At 45.4% G+C, this 19,267-nt stretch overlaps 2 protein-coding genes across 13 annotated transcripts in view; one reads left to right on the forward strand and one right to left on the reverse strand.

Moving 5' to 3' along the window:
- The window catches only part of AGK (acylglycerol kinase), a 75,474-nt gene extending 65,382 nt beyond the window's left edge, over positions 1 to 10,092 (forward strand). For all 12 annotated transcript variants that reach the window (XM_059712006.1, XM_059711997.1, XM_059712000.1 and 9 more), the window contains 3 exons: positions 6,139 to 6,209; positions 8,025 to 8,109; positions 9,083 to 10,092. In XM_059712006.1, coding sequence (XP_059567989.1) covers positions 6,139 to 6,209; positions 8,025 to 8,109; positions 9,083 to 9,220 — 294 coding nt within the window. In that variant the 3' untranslated portion in view covers positions 9,221 to 10,092. The remainder of the gene's footprint in view (positions 1 to 6,138; positions 6,210 to 8,024; positions 8,110 to 9,082) is intronic.
- The window catches only part of DENND11 (DENN domain containing 11), a 44,218-nt gene continuing 30,837 nt past the window's right edge, over positions 5,887 to 19,267 (reverse strand). Inside the window, exons 9-11 of the mRNA XM_059711996.1 lie at positions 11,846 to 18,225; positions 9,918 to 11,111; positions 5,887 to 6,745 (exon numbers count right to left, since the gene is read on the reverse strand). Coding sequence (XP_059567979.1) covers positions 18,030 to 18,225 — 196 coding nt within the window. The 3' untranslated portion in view covers positions 5,887 to 6,745; positions 9,918 to 11,111; positions 11,846 to 18,029. The remainder of the gene's footprint in view (positions 6,746 to 9,917; positions 11,112 to 11,845; positions 18,226 to 19,267) is intronic.

The raw sequence follows: 19,267 nt of genomic DNA on the forward strand, positions 1-19,267 counted from the left end.
TTATCCCAATGTTAATATTCAGAGTATTGAGTTGTCTTCTGATTATAAAAGTAATGCATGCTTATTGTATAACATAACTCCCTTTACCTTCTAAATGAATTCCAGTTGGATTAAGAATTAAATGTAAAGAAATAGGACCATTAAAGCCCCAGAGCAAAATCTAAGTGATTATCAATATAAACTTGGGGAGGACCAGGCTTTTCTGAGCATGGAACCCAAAGCAAAAACCATTCTGATGTATTTGTCATGTTTTATTAAAAAGAAACTATAGGCAACATGTTTAATGACAAATTGTGGGAAATAATAGAATGTGATAGGCCAGGAGTTAATAGCTTTCCTTTGTAACAGACTCCTTTGGATAAATCAATAAGAAATAGGCAAAGGACTAAAATAGACAACAAAGGGCAAGAATAGAAATTCACAAAAGAAATAAAGATGGGGAAAAAAGCTTATATTTCCTGAATATATACTACACGCTATGCCCTGTCCTTAGAATTTTACATTATCAACTTTCATGTCTACATTAGTAGGTAGATATAACTTTTAGCTGTATTTCATAAGTAAGGAAACAGAACAGGTGCTCAACATCAAAGAAATGCAAATTGAATAGTAACTACTGAACTGTCATAGATTAAAAAGCATGCTAGTGTTCAGTGTTGGTGTGGGTAGGGAAATGGGCAGTCTTGCGTATTTCTGATGGGAATATAAGTCAGAAAATCCTTCCTCAATGGCATCTTGGCTGTATATATGAAGCATCTAAAATATAATCATACCCTACAGCAGTCATCAGACTAATACTTAGTGTAGACAGCCCTTATTTCTTACAGCATGGACTTCTGGAAACATAAGTGAATGTGAATGTATTATGGTTTTAAAAGATTCTGTTCTAGAGGGATTTAAAAAAGAAAGGTAAGATTTCTAATTGTACATGTCCTTTATACCCAATCTCTGATAGTATGTATTTCCAGTATTTTGTTCATATTCTTTAACACCGTTCTTTTCTCTGATGATTGAATACCAGTGAACTGATTGAGTTCAGTGAGTGTGCGATTGTGGCTCAAGATTAGCCACATGCAGCAGGCTGAGTGCTTTTATCTCTGTGGCAATTATAAAAGTATATGATACTGTGCTTCTTATCACTAGTAGCAGCACAGTCATTTTTTCCCATACCTCTTTATAAAAATAAAAGCAAGTGCAATAAAATATTCAGAGACAATGAAGCTGCCAAGTCATAGCTCAAAATGTTCCTTTATCATTTAAAGACGTATATTCAGAGTCTCAAAGAAGCATTGGGGGTGTGGAATGTGTGAAAATTAGGATCTCTTGTGCAACTATGCTCAATGTATAACAGCAGAACACATGAAACAAGCTAATCAGGGGACTGATTCAATCCACTTATTTAAAAGGTTGTCTCTGTATTTACTAACATGGAACGATGATCATCATGTACTGTTAAATGGAAAACCAGGTTAAATTGATTTGCACCAAATGCTTCCATTTTTATTTTGAAAAGAAATACTTCCACTTATAAAGCAGTTTTGTGAATGGTAGAGGTAAGGCCCCAATTTTATATTCTTTCCATGTAGAAAGCTAGTGTTGAAGAACCACTTATCCAAATGTCTACCCTGCCTCCCCCGCCCCCCTCTCTCACACACACACATACACACACAACGCCGATTGCAAAACCTGTCGAACATCAAGTGTGTGCACATGTGGAAATGTCTGTAGTTTCTCTATTCAGTTGCTCTATTTTCCTATAGTTGTACTAGTTCTGTGCTTCTCTTAATTAGTATTGTTTTACAGGTCCAGTTTTTCCTTATTTTTAAAGAATCTCCTAGCTATTCTTGACTCTTTGACCTCTATAAATCCCTTGGGATGTTTATTATATTAAGTTCCACATAAAAATCTGTTACACTGATCAGAATTACACCTGTAGGTCAATTTGAAGGAAAATGACATTTCTACAATATTGACTCTCCTATTGACTGAATGGGCATCGCTTTATATTTATTTAGATTTTTATTTTTTCATTGAATTTATTGGGATGACACCGGTTAACAATTATATAGGTTTCAGGTGTAAAATTCTATAATACATCATATGTAATTGTATTGTGTGTTCCCCACCCCAAGTCAATTCCCCTTCCATCACCATCTTACTCCCTTTACCCTCTTCTACCTTACCTCATCCCCCTGCCCCTCTGGTAATCACCATATTATTGTCTATGAGAGTTTTTGTTTTTTGCTTAATCCTTTCGCCTTTTTCACCCAGCCCCGAAACTTTCCTCCCCTCTGACAGCTGTCAGTCTGTTCTCTATGAGTCTGTTTCTATTTGGTTATTTTATTAAATTCCACATATGAGTAAAATCATATGGTACTTGTCTTTCTCTGCCTCTTTTCACTTAGCATAATGCTCTCCAGGTCTATCTATGCTATCACAAAGGGTAAGATTTCTTTCTTCTTAACGGCTGAGTAGTATTCCATTGTGTAGATTTTCAATGTCTTTCAATGAAGTTTCATAGTTTTCTCTTATAACATTTTGTCTTTGCTATGTGTATATATACATATGTATGTGTGTGTGTGTGTATATAAATATATATCTGATAATCTTACTTTCTGATGTGACTGTAAAAAGTATTGCCTAAAGTTTCATTTTTTAACTATCTGATTTAGGAGAATATGTAATTGATTTTTTATATTGATGGTAAATCAGCAGACTAAATTCTAATTAGTTATATTAAGTTTATGGATTCCTTTGGATTTTATATCGATTTAATCACATCTGCAAATAGTGCAAGTTTTGTTCTTTCCTTTCAAATACTTAGCCTTCTAATCTTATTTTACCTACCACATTGGTTAGGACCTCAGCACAGTGTCGAACAGAAATAGTGATAGAAGCATTACTGCCTTATTCCTGCCATAGAGAGAAAGGTTTCATTGCTTTGTTCTTGAGTGTGATGGTTTGTTGCAGATGCCCTTTATAAGATTAAGGAAGTTCCTACTATCCTCGTTTGCTAAGAGTTTTTATCATGAGTGGATATTTAACTTTATCAGGAACTTTTCCAGTATCTATTGAGATAAGGTTTTCTCATTTTATCTGTCAATGCAGAACAACACATTGGTTTTTGTAATTGCACTATTTGCAAAAGACAAATCCTAGACTTGTATGTATAACTGTCTACGTAACCTGTCTTCTTAGATATTTAATACACATTTCAATCTTAGCATGTCCAGAACTGAGCACCTGGTTGCACCCCTGAGACCTGTTTTATCCACTCCTCCCTGTTGTGGTTGACTGTAATTCCAGTCTTTCATTTGTTTGGGCTAGACACCTTGGAGTCACTCCTGGCTGCTCTTTCTCCTCACATCGATCTTTGAGGAAGTCCTGGTGGCTTCACCTTCTAAATATTGCCAGCTCTTCACTGGATCTTCCGCTACCTGATCCAAGCCTTGCAGCAGGCTCCTATGTGGTCTCCTACTTCTTCCTTCTCCCCCTTTATTCTAAACATGATAGCCTGAGAGATCCTATTCAAATGAGATTTTTCTTTCTCTGCTTAGAACCTTCCTGTGGCTCCCATTTCACTCTGCCTAACAGCCAATCCCGTGGAATTTCTACAAGGCCCTGTGCGCCATCTCCCGTCTTCTCTGGCTTCACCCAGGTATCCCCTCACCCACTCTGTCCGGCCACGCTGGCTCCTCGCTGTTCTTTCACCTTTGTGTGGATCACTCGCCCCTAGACCAGTGGTTCTCTAAGTGTGGGCCTAGATCAGCAACAGCAGCCTCACTTGGGAATGTTTGTTAGAAACAAAAATTCTTGGGCCTTGCCCAGATCTACTGAACCATCAACTCTGGGCATGAGGTCAGAGTCTGCATTTTAACAGGCCTTCCAAATGATGCTTGCTGAAGTTTGAGAACCACTGCCCTGGATATCCACGCTAATTCTCTCACCTCCTTCAGGTGTCTGTTCAGAGGCTACCTTCTCATTGAGGCATACGTGGACCCTCTTTAAAAGTATCAGTACTACACCAGTGTCACTTAGTGTTCCTTCTTCTCTCATTTTCCTGACAGACGCTAATACACTGTGTTCTAATCTCTATATATAAAAGCCTAATTGACCGTTTGACCAATAGCTATGACATGCACTGATCACCAGCAGGTAGATGTTCAGTGCACAGGCATGGAAACATGGAACAGACTGATGAATCTCAGAGGGAAGGGGGGAGAGGGAGGATGGAAGGAGATTAACCAAAGATCTTATATGCATACTAGAGGCCCAGTGCATGGATTCATGTACTGATGGGGTCCTTCAGCCTGGCCTGCAGGGATCAGGTTGAAACCAGTCTGACATCTCCAGAGGGGTCCTGGATTGGGAGAGGGTGCAGGCCAGACCGAGGGACCCCACCAGTACACAAATCCATGCACCAGACCTCTAGTATACTTTATAATTTACCATTTATGCCATATACTAGAGGCCTGGTGCACAAATTTGTGCATGGGCAGGGTCCCTCTGGGTGGCCTGCAGGGATCAGGCCAAAACCCGCAGTCCAATGCCTCCTGCAGCTCCTACCTGCCACTCCCACTCACCCCAGCCTCACTGTGCCTGCCACGCCAAATCAGTCCCAATCGGGAGAGGCTGGCGCTGCAGCATCAGCGCTCGTCAGCCATGAGCCCTACATCTGGTGCCCTCCCAAGGGGAGTGGCCTGCAGGATTGTGCTGAAACCGGCTCTCCGACATCTCCTGAAGGGTCCTGGATTGTGAGAGGGTGCAGGCCAGGCTGAGGGACCCTATAGGTGCACAATTGGGCCAGGCAGGGACCGCAGGAGGACTCCAGGGTGTGTCCACCCCATCTCGCTCAGTCCTGACTGGCCGGACCCCAGCAGCAAGCTAACCTACCAGTTGGAGCATCTGCCCCCCTGGTGATCAGTGCACGTCATAGGGAGCGGTTGAGCAGCCTTAGCATATCATTAGCATATTACACTTTGATTGGTTCAGTTCTGGCATTCAGTCTATTTGCCTATTACCCTTTTATTATATAGGATATTCATTCCATAATTTATGACATATATATTCATTCCATAACTTACTATTTTTATACTGGTATACTCTAACATACTTCTAATATGCTCTAGCATTTGTAAGTTATGGCTGAGTTTTTGTTTTGTTTTTATTTATCCTCTCCAGTTTCTCTGGTAGAATGTAAGTACTTCATAGACAGAAATTGTTGGGGTTTTTTAGCAACTAGAGGAATTCACTCAATAAGTTGGTTGATATTGAATAAAATATGAACTTAGAGCAAAGTCATCTCTATGTTTTGTAATTCCCAGTTGAGAGATAAAGTTGTGCTCTGGTCTGGCCTTTAATCTTTGGCAAAAGCTGTCAGCTCTCAGAGGCCTGGGAGTTATCCTGGGGCTACAGATTTTGAACCTGTCCACAAAGAGGCAAACCTCTATTTGAAGCAGACAAGGAAAGAACGATGGGACTAAATTTCAGAGGGCCAGGTGTGTACTGCTAGCCACTGACTGCTAGTAAATTGGGGGAGTGGTATTAGAACTAAGTCTATTTTTATACCCACTTCCTTGTAGTTCAGCTCTCCCAGAACTTTGGCTGGAATGGAAAGTTCTTAAAGCATTACCGTAGCATAAGTGGATTGCTTCTCCTAAGCTCTGGCTGCACACCAAATCTGCGTGTACAGCATTTAAAGAGAGACACTGGGCCCTACCCAGCACGCTGCTATAGCAGGTGTGGTGTGATGCTGACGTGGAGTAAGACTTCCTGGGATAGCGGGCTGAAAGCTTGGCCTGTAGGGAGTGAATCCTAGGGACTCTAACAGCTTTGGTTATTTGTGACAGAACTTCACAAACCTCCCACTCTTAGTTTTGACAAACCTCCAAATCTGAGTTTTTATTTATCTTGTATATGTTGCAAAAAACAAACAGTAGAGATGAATTTTATGGTATGTAAATTATATCACAATAAAGGTCTTAATATAAACAGAAAAAGAACCAAAACATATTCAGGATTGAGTCCCCCTACCCCCCTTCATACACAGCATCAAAATATGAGCCTGCAGGGCTTAAGGATGGCAGCAGGCCGCATCAGCCAGAATTCAGAGTATTGATGTCTATCTTAATCTTTCAGAGCACAGAAGACTTTATGAACATCTGCATTGAACCCGACAGTGTCAGCAAAGGAGACTTCATCACTATAGGGTAAGTGGATTGCGATTTCATAACTGTAGATAGGTGGACTGGTTTGGAGGCAATGAGGCTGAAGTCGTTTGTCTGGTAACGTGTTCAGGTTGCCCATGAAGTCTAAGATAGAGACCCTGCGCAGGATTTGTTTGGGAGTCACAGCATTCTTTGTTTCATGGGGTGGATATGTCTAGTGCTCCTTTCTCTCTGGCCTTCCCTGTTCATTTTGGAAAGATTGGAGGATGGGAACAGTCTTTGCCTTTCAGTTGAAATGAAAGAACTCAGTGTAGCATGGCACACAGTGTCTGGAATTTCAGCTTTTGGGTTGGAACTGCTGGATTTGGCCACTTTCTGGCCTCATGTTTTGGACAAATCCCTACCTCTCTGAATCCTTTTCCCTGTGTGTGGACTGGAGTAATAGAATCACCTCTATCTCAAGAGTGTTTCTGAGGCTCAGATGAATGTGGTAAAGTCTTTCTCATTGTGACAGACTTCACAGCATCACTGCAGTTTGTCAGTCCACTTGTCCAATTTTCAGGGTGCGAATGAAAAACCTGAAAAGGTATTGAGAACTTGGACATGTTCCAGGTTTCCCCTTTTCCACCACAAAATACCCTTCCAAGCCCTGTCTGATTTGTTAAGCCCTACTGCTGCCGGGGTTTTATTAAGAATGCTCTCGGCCCTCCCCCATCTTCACAGCCTCTGTGCAGCGCCTGTTACCATGCCCACTGGTAATCTGCTCAGCGGTGTTTTCTGTGCTTTGGCTCAGAGCTCCCTCTCGTGCCCATTGAAGGGTTAGGCGTTTCCCTGCTGCGGCTGGGTCTCCATGGCTACCTCATTATCTGCACCGGTAGTGGCAGCACAGTGTTTTGCCTTTGCTACAAATTCTTCAGATGCTGAACAGCTGCTTCTGCAGCCTTGGTTTACTTGCTGTATCTGTAGCAAAAGGAAGAAGGAAAACTATTTCCTTCCCCTGTAGAGTGTGCAGAAGCCACACAGTGAGACTGACCAGTGGGGCCAACTATATTCAAATCTCCTTTAGTACTGACCTCCAAAAGTAGAAAGAAAAACCGATCATTTTGCTTAAGTGAAGTCATTATACTCCTCATTACTGCTAGCATCAGCAGCAATAGCACGGTCTCCTTTTGGTCTCTACAGGAGGTGAAATCGGGTAATGTCTGTTTCCTCTAGGTATCTGAATAGGACATTGTGGAGTTGCTCTAGCAAACTGATTACTGTTGTCAGTTAATGAAAAAGAATGGACTAATTTGCTTGGATCAGGTTTTGTTCTTTTTCTACTTCCCATGACTAGCTGTGAGGGGGGACTGTGGTGTGTGGATAGTTTTTTGGATAGTGGACTCCAACGCCATTTAGCATGTATAATGCTAAGTAGGCAGTTCATATGGAGACTCAGCAGAGAGCTTAGTGTAAAATGGATGGTTCATATACAGTATGTGTGTGTGTATATATATACCTTAAATTAAATTTCTCCTTTAAGAGTTGACTCACAAGAAGTACCAAATAACAGAACTTTAGAATGAAATTATTTAGGAAAAGTACTAACTTTGAATTTGGGGTTTTTAACAGCCCAAGAATTGGGTACATGTGGACTATTTAAAATTAGGACTAACGACATGCCCAGCTCTCTACAGCAAGTAGACCTTCTCAACCCAGAACACTGAGCAAGAGTTCTCATGGGAAAAATTACAGAACCCCACGGTATTCAATGGATAAGTCCTTCTCCTCATCAAAAGACAGAAGGAACTTGCTACGTTCCTGCAGTCTAAGGCAGTCACCAGTACTAGTTTCCAAGCTTGCCTTTTCCCCTAACAGAAGTAAAAAGGTACGAGACCCCAAGCTGCGTCCTGAGGGCACCGAGTGTCTCCAAGCCAGCCAGTGCACCCTGGTCCTGCCCGAGGTAAGCGGCTTGGCTGGGCACAGCTCTCAGCTCTTTCTTCCTTTGGGCTTTCCCTCTCCTTTAGGGACCTGGGATGTGCTGAGCACTTTGCCAGGCTCTGCGTCATACAAGGGAGACCTGGAAGATGACAGAATCAATGTTTTTAAGCCAAGGTTCTCTAAAGTGATCCTTCAGTCTCCTGAACTTTCCCGATATGTAAATTATGCAAAGCGTTACTGTATTATCACACCCAGAACATTCTCAAATGTTAACCGTGGATTCTATCTTCACACTTGTCATGAAGGATTTAGAAGCAGTTTTCAGAATGGCACTAAGTTTTCCTGTGAAATGCCAAGCCTATGAGAATAATCTATGTAATTGGGAAAAAGTTGGAAATTCCATCTCAGTGGTAAGGTTATTGTTAGTGATGCCACAGGAGATAAGCTGCTGCAGACTGCCCTGCTGTACCCAGGAAGGACTGCAGTGCCCCACAGTTTCAAGAGAAACGTCGAGTTAAATGCATCGACAGGGAAAGCTCTGTAGGCTCTGCAGTGGTGCTTGCTACACCGTAAGTACAAAGCTAAGCAAATCCTAAAGGGAACCTTGAACAGTCAGGTGGACACATGATGGCTCTCCTAGGGGAATGTGCTGTCTTGCTCACTTCTCCTTTAAGAAAGACTGGGGCAGAGGAGGACCTGCAGCATGACTATGTTTATGAATTCCTTCCTCCACTGTCTTTTAATATATATTTGAACATTGTAACCTTGCTTCTCAAATCCCAAAATACTCTGGTAGGAGATAGAGATAAAATAATAACCTTTTTCATGGATGGTGGAATTGGGATATTTTCAGAACCAGCATGATGCCCATAATAGACATTGAAATATTTTCCTAAAAGAACATTAGACTAAATCCTCAGAGGATGAATGACTTGCTCTGGTGCTAACAGGACTCTGCCAGATGTGGTGTGAGCTGAACACTCTCTTCCTCACAGGGGACAGGGGGCTCCTTTAGCATCGACAGTGAGGAGTATGAGGCGATGCCTGTGGAGGTGAAGCTGCTGCCCCGGAAACTGCAGTTCTTCTGTGACCCGAGGAAGCGAGAGCAACTGCTGCCGAGCTCAGCCCCGTGAGCAGCCAGGAGATGGGCCCCCAGGACTGCACTGAGGCCACCAGTGGGACCAAATGCCTCAGCTGTCCCCACAGTGTTGTCAGAGGATCCCCAGGGCATTTCCATGGCAAGTACCTCTGCCCTTCCCTCACAGTGCTTCCCGAAGTCTGCTCTGTCCACCTGCTTTCCATTAGCACATGCTTTCGACTCTGAGACAGTCCTTCCCCCAGCTAAGTTCAAGGACACTCACACACAGCGGCTGGAAGAGGACTAGGCTAGACTTTGTTATCTCCCCAAGTACAGCTGCAGTAGCAAGCAGGCTCCTAGACTCCCTCCATCTGTCTGTCCTTGGGCAACCCTAGGACTTCTGCCCCCAAGTCCTGGCTGCAGGCCTCCCCTGGGCGCTGCTTGGTGAGCTCTGACTTGGCTTGTTTCAGGTCGATTCTCAACCCTAAACTGTAGGTGCGGTGTTTCCCTCTTCAGCCTGGGCTGAAATACTGTAAAATACTCCTTTTTGTTTAAGTAGTGTTTATTAAATGTTTTCAATGTTAGTTTGCATGACAGCCAGCTGGGGTGCATGTTGAAAATTGACTTACTTGGGGGTCCAACCCAAACTTACATAACTCAATCTGGATGGAGCCCAGGAACCTGCATTTTCCTGACAAACAGCCTCCCTCCCTCCCCAGGTGATTGTATTCCAGGCTGTCCCCCAGCCTCACCTGGACAGTGTTGTAAAGCCGTGTACTTCCTAGAGGTTTTTCCAAAACCAGGTGTCCCGTCCCACTTTAAGTTGACATCTAAAATTTTTCATGGGAAGTTGCCAAAGCATGTACTTTCTGCTGTCCTGTAAATATTGATATTTTGAAATAAATTCCATTACTTCACTCTTTTAAACATATCCATCCATTTACAAAAAAATACAATATTAGTTGAAAATTTTAAATTTTTTTCTCCTTGTATATTTCCATACTATTTCAGCAAAGAATGCTATCATAATGCAATCTATTTTTAATCTTGAGTTTTTTAGTTCTTAAGTGTTAACTCAGTACAGAATAAATGTTATATTTATAAAATTGATAAAAGAATTTGATAATTAAAAATTAACTAATTTTAAGATTTAACTAATTTTATTAGAATGTTCTTTATCCAATAACACATTTGCAGCTAAAATGGAATAGGAATGAACACTATATTCCTTGTTCCGTTTTTTATAGATTTAAGCACATCAAATGAATTTGAAGAGCTGTATAACACTGTTATATGTCAAAAATCAGTGATCTGTTAACAGCTTGACGAGATCTCCCTTTAGTTGACTGAAAGTAGAGAATTAAAAACTCCTGGCCTGCTAAGGATTTGTTAGCCAGTCATCTTCCTGTGCTTTTAATCTCACCATCACCCTTGTTCAGTGCCCCTAAGGTTTGTACTCTAGAGGGCAAAGCACCTCAGTAAGATGGATGCGAAGCTGCCTTCTTTTATAAAGTGGGAGGGGGACTGGCAGCCTTAATCAGCTTCAGGGCAGCATGTATGCTGTGAGCCCCTTGCTGTCTGATGCTTTAAAGCAGGGCTGGGGACCTTATTTCTGCCAAGGCCATTTGGATATTTATAACCTCATTCAGGGGCCATGCACAATTATCAGCTTAAAAAGTATAATTGCTATGAAAAGAAGCTCCTAGATTTATTGAATTTCTAGTCCCGCCTACGATTACCTTGGCTGGGCCGGACCTCCCTCACCCCTGCTTTATAAAGCAGCTACGAAAAGCTGATGTGAGAAGAGCACAGAGAACAAGGCTTACCTATGACTTCAGAGAGGTGTTTAAAACTGTGCTTCTGTCACACACAAAAAAAAGTAACAGGTGGGTCCGAATAAGCAGAGTGAGGATCACGTACTCACTGCCCATGGAGGGGAGGAGATGCTGTGGTAGAAGGAAAAGTTTTCACATGAGCCGGAGAACTGAGCACATCCTGATTCTAGAATAAAGGACCAGCCGGAATCTGGTATGCAACCAGTATGTGTGTGTCAGGGTTTCTATTCCTTCCATCAAAATAATGGAACTTAGCATTGGGGAGGATATTTAATCCAGATTACTATTTTCAGTCACTTTAAATATAAATATGCCCTGACTTAAACTATATCCTGTGAGACTATGGTTTCCTTATCTACTGCCTTGTCCTTCCATATAATGTGCATGCAAAGGCCACTTAGCCGTGCAGCTAGGAGAGGATCAGCCTTGTAGCCACCCGGGATGCTGAGGCACCCAGAGAACCCGAGCCCCTCGCCTCCTGTTTAGTACAAACCTCTGTCAGACCAACTTCACTCACAAGATAAGGCTATTTCTATTAACTACTTAATGTAAAGCCTTTTGCATGCATGGTTATCATTACTATGTGTCTGGTGCTTTACATAAGCAACTGATTGATTCAGTTCTCATAGCAGCCTTAGGAAGTAGGTAATGTCATGGTCATGTAGCTGGGAAAATAGGAGCCTGGCTTAAAAACACATCAACAATGTTAGCAATTTACTGCCTATGTTTAAAAATCAAATAAAACTTTCATGTCCACATACACACACACGCGATATATGTATATCTCTCTCAATCATACATATACGTGAATATACATATAATATAGTAGAACGTCTTAAAGTAACCTTTGGTGGGAGGAGACGTGAAACGGAAGGGCTGTGGTCGCTGTGGTGTCCTCGGCTAGAAGTCATCTGATGGGATTGGGGTTCGAGGTCCTGGCTCCTCCGGATGGCAGTTATTCCGGCTTTGGTTCCCTTTACCTGGAGAATGTCTGTCCTTGGCCTCCAGGAGGACAGGCCCCAGCTCTCGGGTTTCCCACACTGTCGCGGGAAGTGAGGTCAGCGTGCAGCCGTGGGTTCTGCTCTTGCATTGGGCCGTCACTCCCTATTACAGACACATTTCTTGGACAAGGTAAAGGACTGTGCACACGTGTTCATGTTAAAATGTGAATTTTAATTGTAAAAATTATTTTCTGTAAATATAGTTATATCAGCCTCTCTACACACAACTTGGTTCAGATATATACAGATATGATATACACAGATGTTATTTGTACCACAGAACAAAATCAATTCAAGAAACACTTTGAAATTCAGGATAATCCTAACTTTCTCTGGGCCTTTAAAATTATCACCATTGAAAACAGAGCAAGAATAACATACCTATAAGCAGTAGTACTCAGGGTAAAATTTATCAACTGACGTACTGATGTCATAAGATGAGGTAAAGATTTGAAACAAAAGTAGACTCAGTTCCTCTTATTGCTATAACTCTTATACTGGGGTGTTAATCAAAATAGGGGCTGGACATTTAAGGTGACAAGGGACACTATGCTTTTCCTAACTTGGGAAAAATAGGAAAATCTTTTCCAAAGCTACAACTTTTTCAGAAAAGGTTTATTTCTCAGACCCACAAAAAGTTTAGCCCCCACGCTTGGGGTAAATAAAGGATGTTTACCTTTGTTTTCTACTCTATACCCCTAACGGCCCCTCCCACCCTGTCTGACAGCTCAGAGTCTACACCTCCCCTCACTGTGGTCTTCCTAAGCACGCTAGACTGAAACTTGTTTCCTGATGCCACTTCAAAAGTATGTTTATACTTTTATCTTTGCTTAATTTGCCCAGAGGAAGTTTTCACTCGAATGTCAAATTAGCAATCAACTAACTCAGTGACCTCTGTGTAGATTTGTCCTTTTTTGGATCATCTCTGGCCAATCTGTAATACCCTGCCCCGCCTTCCCAGCTATCCTTAGAAAGCAAAGCAAACTGATCTTCGGTCTAACTGGGCTTTCCACCGCAAACAGGTGATTCACACTGACCTCCCATTAAGTAATTCAAGTTTCTGAACGTAGGGCCTACTGCCTCTGGAAGCCCATGCTATGCTGAGCTTCTATAATAAACGGAAGAAATGAAAGCAGAGCTTTGCTTCCCCATCATTACTTATACGGCATTAGAAAATGCTGATTTCCTTTCTTAATGTGCAGCTTCATCCAGCTGCCCCTGTTCTCCAGCTCCAAACGTGAGTTAAAGTGCCAGTTATAAAACTGCCTCCCACAGTCAAGAGGCCTAATCAGCATTATTCCATTTCCCCCCTTTGTACGAGAGTTTTACTTTAGGTTGGGGGCTCTACGTCACCCTCCCTAGGACTGTCAGGTCTGTCTCCTACAGAGTGCGACTAGATTTCACAGCCCTGCCCAGCCAGGGTGGCCCAGCGGTTGGGCATCAATCCATGAACCAAGAGGTCACAGGTTCAATTCCTGGTCAGGGCACATGCCCACTAGTGGGCATGCAAGGAGGCAGGTCAATGTTTCTCTATTCCTCTCCCTTCTCTCTCTAAAATGAATAAAAACATATGTATAAGAAAAAGATTTCACAGTCCTTGTTCACTCTCCAAAACATCTAAAGTCATAAAACTTTTATGGGGTCTCAGTTGCTTCTAAATTCCCAAACTGCCCATTTCTTCTAGGATTACAGTTTGGAAATTTCCTTCCATTCTAACATCTGCATACTCATTTCATCACACAGTAATATTGATATAAAAATAAACTTCCATTTCTTATAAGAAAAAACATTAACTTAATTCACAGTTAGCCTTTCCCCATAATACTCAGTACTCCACTGGCTCCTGGGAACAGAGGTATATTAGTAACACAATGGAATATTAAAAATCCACAACTTGGGAGTAAAAGGAGCTCTTAACTCCTCCTCTTCTGCTACCTGAATCAGAAAACGGTTTTCCTGAAATGCGGGGGGGGGGGGGGGGGGGGGTGGGGGGGGGGGCTGCGGATATAAGCATCTGGGTCTGCAGGATCCTCACTGGCTGCAGGACATGGTGGAGCTGAGCAGAGCAGGGGAAAGCCCGGGACTGGACTTTCCTTGGATCCTCCGCCCACTAGCGAGGAACCTAACGGAGATCAAGCTGTGCATGCGTGTTGGTCCCCAGATTAACTTTCTTGCTGTCATCACACTAAGACAAGTTCACTGCCAATCAGAACACTGTCTTATGATTTCCTCCCCTCCTGTACTTCTGCAGGAATGAGCTGCTCTGAGAGATGCCTGGAGAAAGCATCTTAGTCCATTCCCTGGGCCTGTTGTTTCATAAAAAACACACCAGAAAAAAAAAAAAAAGGTCCCTGAGGTCCGGTTCCGGCCTCTTCCCTGGAGGGCTCCTATACCACCATTAAAAGGTTAATTTGTTACTGCCCTTTGCAAAAGTTTCCCTAAAGGCCTCAGTTTAAAGGTGAATAATCTCTTTTATTTGTGCCTGAAGGGCTCTCGATGTATCAAGACAAATAGCTGGCTCCTCCTCCTCGCCGCCAGCAGGAGAAACAGTGATTCAGCTGTGATTTAACTGAGCTTTGTCTTCATCCTCTAGCTAAAATATCACAGGCCGTTACACTGATAAAGGAATCTTCACACACGGTATTTAGAATTACCTACTCCCCGTGCTACACTTAAATCCCCCATCTCGACTTTCACATGGAACCAAACAAGGTCAAGTTATAGATGCAAATTCCTATGCTAGCTTATTTCCACCAATAAATACATCCATGAATTCGGCTTCCCTGCCCCAGCCAACTGCAAGAAGAGGTGTCGCATGGATGAAGGATTTGGGAAGCACATGCCTCCTGACTCATGGAGTCACAATTTACTGAGGGCCCGGGCCCCAACTGGGCAGAACGTCATGCTCCACGAAAGCCAAAGCAAATTCTCAAACAACGTGGCCCAGACTTTTCAATTGGTAGGCGATAAGCCCGACCATTTCTGACTCCTTCCAAAGGCAGTCCCGAGCTAGAGGACAACTGGACATGGTGGCAAAGGCTGACTACTGCCATCTGCCAAGCCTGCAAACTGGAAAAACCCACTTTAACATCAGTCACCCCCACGCCTGGATTAGGCCTCACCAGGATTCTCGCAACCTGGAGTTTCTTCCAACGCGACCTCAGGATGTCAGCGCAGCCCAGGAATCTCCGGTCAGCAGTTCCCAGGATGGTTCCCGGCTCCCAGCACGACACAAGCTCAGGCTGAAAGTTGCCCAAGGAACCCGGCCAGTGGGGGCAGGAAGGGCCTGCTCCAGCAACAGCCCTCAGTCAAGGGGTCACACCCCAGATTAGGTTTCCAACAGGTTCCAGGTCAGTGGTCTCGATAGGCATCCCTGACCCCCCACCCCCCCGACCCCACAAATTACAGACCAGGAAGGCAGGGCCTCAAAGGATGCTCACCAACATCTTCCAAACAAAAGTGATGGTTTCTCAGTATTTCAACAGGGACAGAAAACCAAACCCAGGTGGCTTCCAGCTTCTGCCGCCGCCACCCAAGGATTCCTGCCTCAGACCTCACAAACTCATTCCCCTTCTAGGAAACAGGCAGCGAATCATGCTGGGCTGGGCTGCCCACGCGAGACAGTGGGGAGGAGGCAGGGGGATGACAGGTCCACAGCAAGCTTTCAAAGGGGAACCTCCACATCTCAATTGAAGCAAGAAATGCTCAGGAGATGACAAACCGAGACAAAGGGAATACAGAGCCAGTGTGCACGCTGGTCAGCCAAGCAGAGGTGGCACCACACCACCTTTCTAGTCCCATGAGGAAGCTGCAGGGCGGGGAAGGCCAGCAGGGAGGGGACAGACAAGTTCCGCTTTGGGGTCAGCTGGGGCCAGGTTCCCCATGACCTAAGACATGGCACAGCCTTGTGTGTGTTCCCCACTGGGGCACCCAGACCCCAGACCCCTGCATGGCATAAGGGTGGACGCACGGACATGCCAGACAGATGGCTGCCCACAGCAGTGGAGTTGAGCGAAGCCCAGAGCCCCTGACCCACCATTCAAAGGGAACTCCAGGAGCCTCATTTTCACCCCACCACCTGTACCTCAGCACTTCCGAGCTCCGAGTTTATAAGATCACAGACACAAATGTTCGCATGCACAGACTGGAGCCGAAGTGCTAAAAAGGCATTCTTCCAACACACTCCCCAGTTCCCCGGAAACAGCGTCTGCCCATGTCCTCCACGGGAATCTGCCCTGCCCTTCCACCCCCACCCCTGCTCCAGCCACCCACCCCCAGCTTTGCACCCCTGAACCTTCTGCACACCACCGACAGTAACCAGGACTCGGCCTGGTGACAGTAACCAGGCCGCCCCGAGCTGAGAGGGCGCTCCTCTAGGAAAACGGCAGGGCAGCTCCCGCTTGCACACGGATGTTTCTTCTATAAACACACATACTATTGACATGACTGCAGGGAGAGAAATGTACTGCACAGTCTACATTTCAATGCCCACGCTTATTTACATGTTTACAGAAAAGGCACTGCCTTGATGACTCGATGCCTGTTGGCGTTCCCACGTGTGCATTTCTGAGGCCTTGAATTCCTTCGGAAGGAGCCACAGTGAAAACAGCTCAGTCATGCGACTCACCCATTGGAAGGTTATTTCTCTCTGCTGTGTGCATCAGCCTGGCCACAGACACGACACACTGATGGCTATTCCGGTAACAGCCAGGCAGGAAGGGGGTAGGGGAAGGAATTATTTCCTTAAGTCAAAATCCTAAATTACAGCCCTAAGACTACTCACAGGAGCCGGCTTCCTATGTCACAATCGCTACCTCACCGAAGCTGACATCCATCCATCGAACGCCCAGCCAAAGCGAACAGGCAGGGACCAATGGGAGCTGTCCGGACCGAAACCTCTGAGAGGAAAGCAGAAACTCACCTGATACTTGGGTTCCCGAACGCTCTCCCGGGAAAGGCACTGTCATATTTGCTAACAAACCAGATAGGTCCCTGTCCCCAGTTACTTAGCTCAAGGAACATCCTCTCTGCAGGAGGAGCTCTGAGGCTCCATGCCAGCCCACCGTCTTGCTAATGTGCTCTCAGCTCGGTGTTAACCAGCTCGGATCCCGGCTGGATTACAGAAGCCAGGGAGGCTCTGCTTTGATCCGAGGCTCCTGGTCACGCCTCCGGAGGGCTCACCCGGATGAAGGAACATCATCTATCCTGCACCTCAATTCCTCCATCTTTGGGCAACAAATGCTACTCTTTAAAAATACCCAAATTATTCCAAGAGGATGGGTAGCCCTTAAAGGAGACTGAATTGGAAAATGGATTTGCCAACCCATCCCGAGAGGGATTCTGAGGAGGAGGACTACTGCACTGAGTGGCCGCCAAGAACTGGGAGGAGTCTAGGCTGACTGACAAGGAGCCTCTCCCCGTCGCCCGGTCCCAGGAGAAGCTCGTACTTGGGGTCGGAAACATCCTTCTGTCTCACTCAGATCTCTGCTCACAGGAAGACACAGATTTGTCCTAATGAACAGGAAAATGGATCTGACCCCCAGCCTGGACTCTCAGAACTGATGACCTTGAAAGGTCACCTGGTCTAGCTTCCACCACGGGGGACACCCACGACCACACTTAGGGAAGACGTGGTCTCATCCTTGAATCCATCGCGGGCCCCAGGCCACACAGAGTTCCGGAACAGTCCACCTGTGTCTCCAAAGATCAGCCCCCTCCTAGCGACACTTGGCCTTTGCCGCATCTCAGGGCATTCAACAAGGAGGGGAGAGAGTCAGCGCTGATGAGAACACCCGAGACCAAAGCAGGCAGCAACTCTGGGAGAAGGCGGCAGACTCCAGCGTCCTGCCGAAGCAGCACACAGACCACGGCAGTCTCATCTCCCCTCTCCAGAGCAAGGGAAGAACGGCGATTGCAAAAATTACATCGGTTGGAAAGTATAAACAATATCCCTTTGTGTCCACTTAATAAAAAGTGAGCCCTCGGGGGCCTGGCGGAGTCCCGCGAGCAGCTCACCAGCCCGGCTCCCCTATGGGCAGCAGGGGTTGTCGATGACCAACATGACGTCGATGCCGTAGGCCTCCAGCAGGTCCATGAGGAAGCTGCGGTCGCCCTGGGGGTCCAGGCCCATGCCCCGCGCGTGCTCGGCTGTCAGAGTTTTGTCCTGACTGGCGGACACCTCCAGCAGCGTCTGGAATATCCGGTTGTTTTGCTCGAGGAAAAACCTGCATTCCCGAGACGAGACACAGAAGAGGGAGGGCGGAAAAGACAAGAAGCTCACCAGAGAGTCCACGCCTGGGGAACCAGGCCACACTGTCTTGTTGAATATACCTTTCAATGGTTTCAAAAAGTCAGAAATCTCTTTTAAAAAAGAAAACAGGACCAATGTTAAATGGAAGGGTTATTCAAGTACGACTAAGGTTTGCAAAGAAAACACTGGCATTCATCCCGGTATGATCAGGGGAGCTCTGCGCAAGTGATGGCCTGCTGGGAGGGGACCAGAAGGTTAAACACAGTCTGGGGGAGAGGGGGGCGTGCTGGGTTCCTCTCTGTGCTTAGTCACAGGGGAGTTAAGACAACAATGGAGCTCCAGTTCTGAGGTCAGGCCCTTCAGAGAGAAACAAATGCACCTTCTGAGCCTGGGCTGGGTAACAGCGGCGGCAGGAGGCTCTGAAACGACTGACGCCTGGGCCTCTGCAGGCCTCGCTGGCCCACACGGATGCCCACGTTAAAGGTGCAGCCCGGAGGAGCTGCGATGGGCGTGGGGCGCTCTGAAACCAGCAAGGCTGCACGTGACAGGTGAGGGAGACACCGAGCCATGCTGCAGGAACCAGCACTGCCACAGCTGACCATCTTCCTTGGTGTCTGTTTCCCTTTGATTACTTTTTAAACATTATTCAGAGCATGCTCTCATGTCATTGATTTGCAGAACCACAGGAATATGTGAACCATGCCCAGAGAAGGCATTCGGTGCCCAGGCTGCTCGGCTGGGTCCCACAGTGCTCTCGGGCGGGCTCTGCAACGGCGCCTCATGGCCAAGGACGCTGTGGGCGCCCAGGAACTCCAGGTACCAGGGAAGGTGTCAACCCTTGAGGAGACCATTCCCAGGTACTCTGACACCTCAACACTTTCTCAGGATCACAGTCCTGCACTTTGTTGAAATATCAATATTACATTTTCAACACCAAAGCCATAGAGGGTTCTCACTGCAAGCTCTCCCCCCCCCCCCCCCGCTCGATCCAGGACGGGGCGCAGGGAGACCATACC

Source organism: Myotis daubentonii, chromosome 10, assembly GCF_963259705.1.
Source record: "Myotis daubentonii chromosome 10, mMyoDau2.1, whole genome shotgun sequence".
Lineage (NCBI taxonomy): Eukaryota > Metazoa > Chordata > Mammalia > Chiroptera > Vespertilionidae > Myotis > Myotis daubentonii.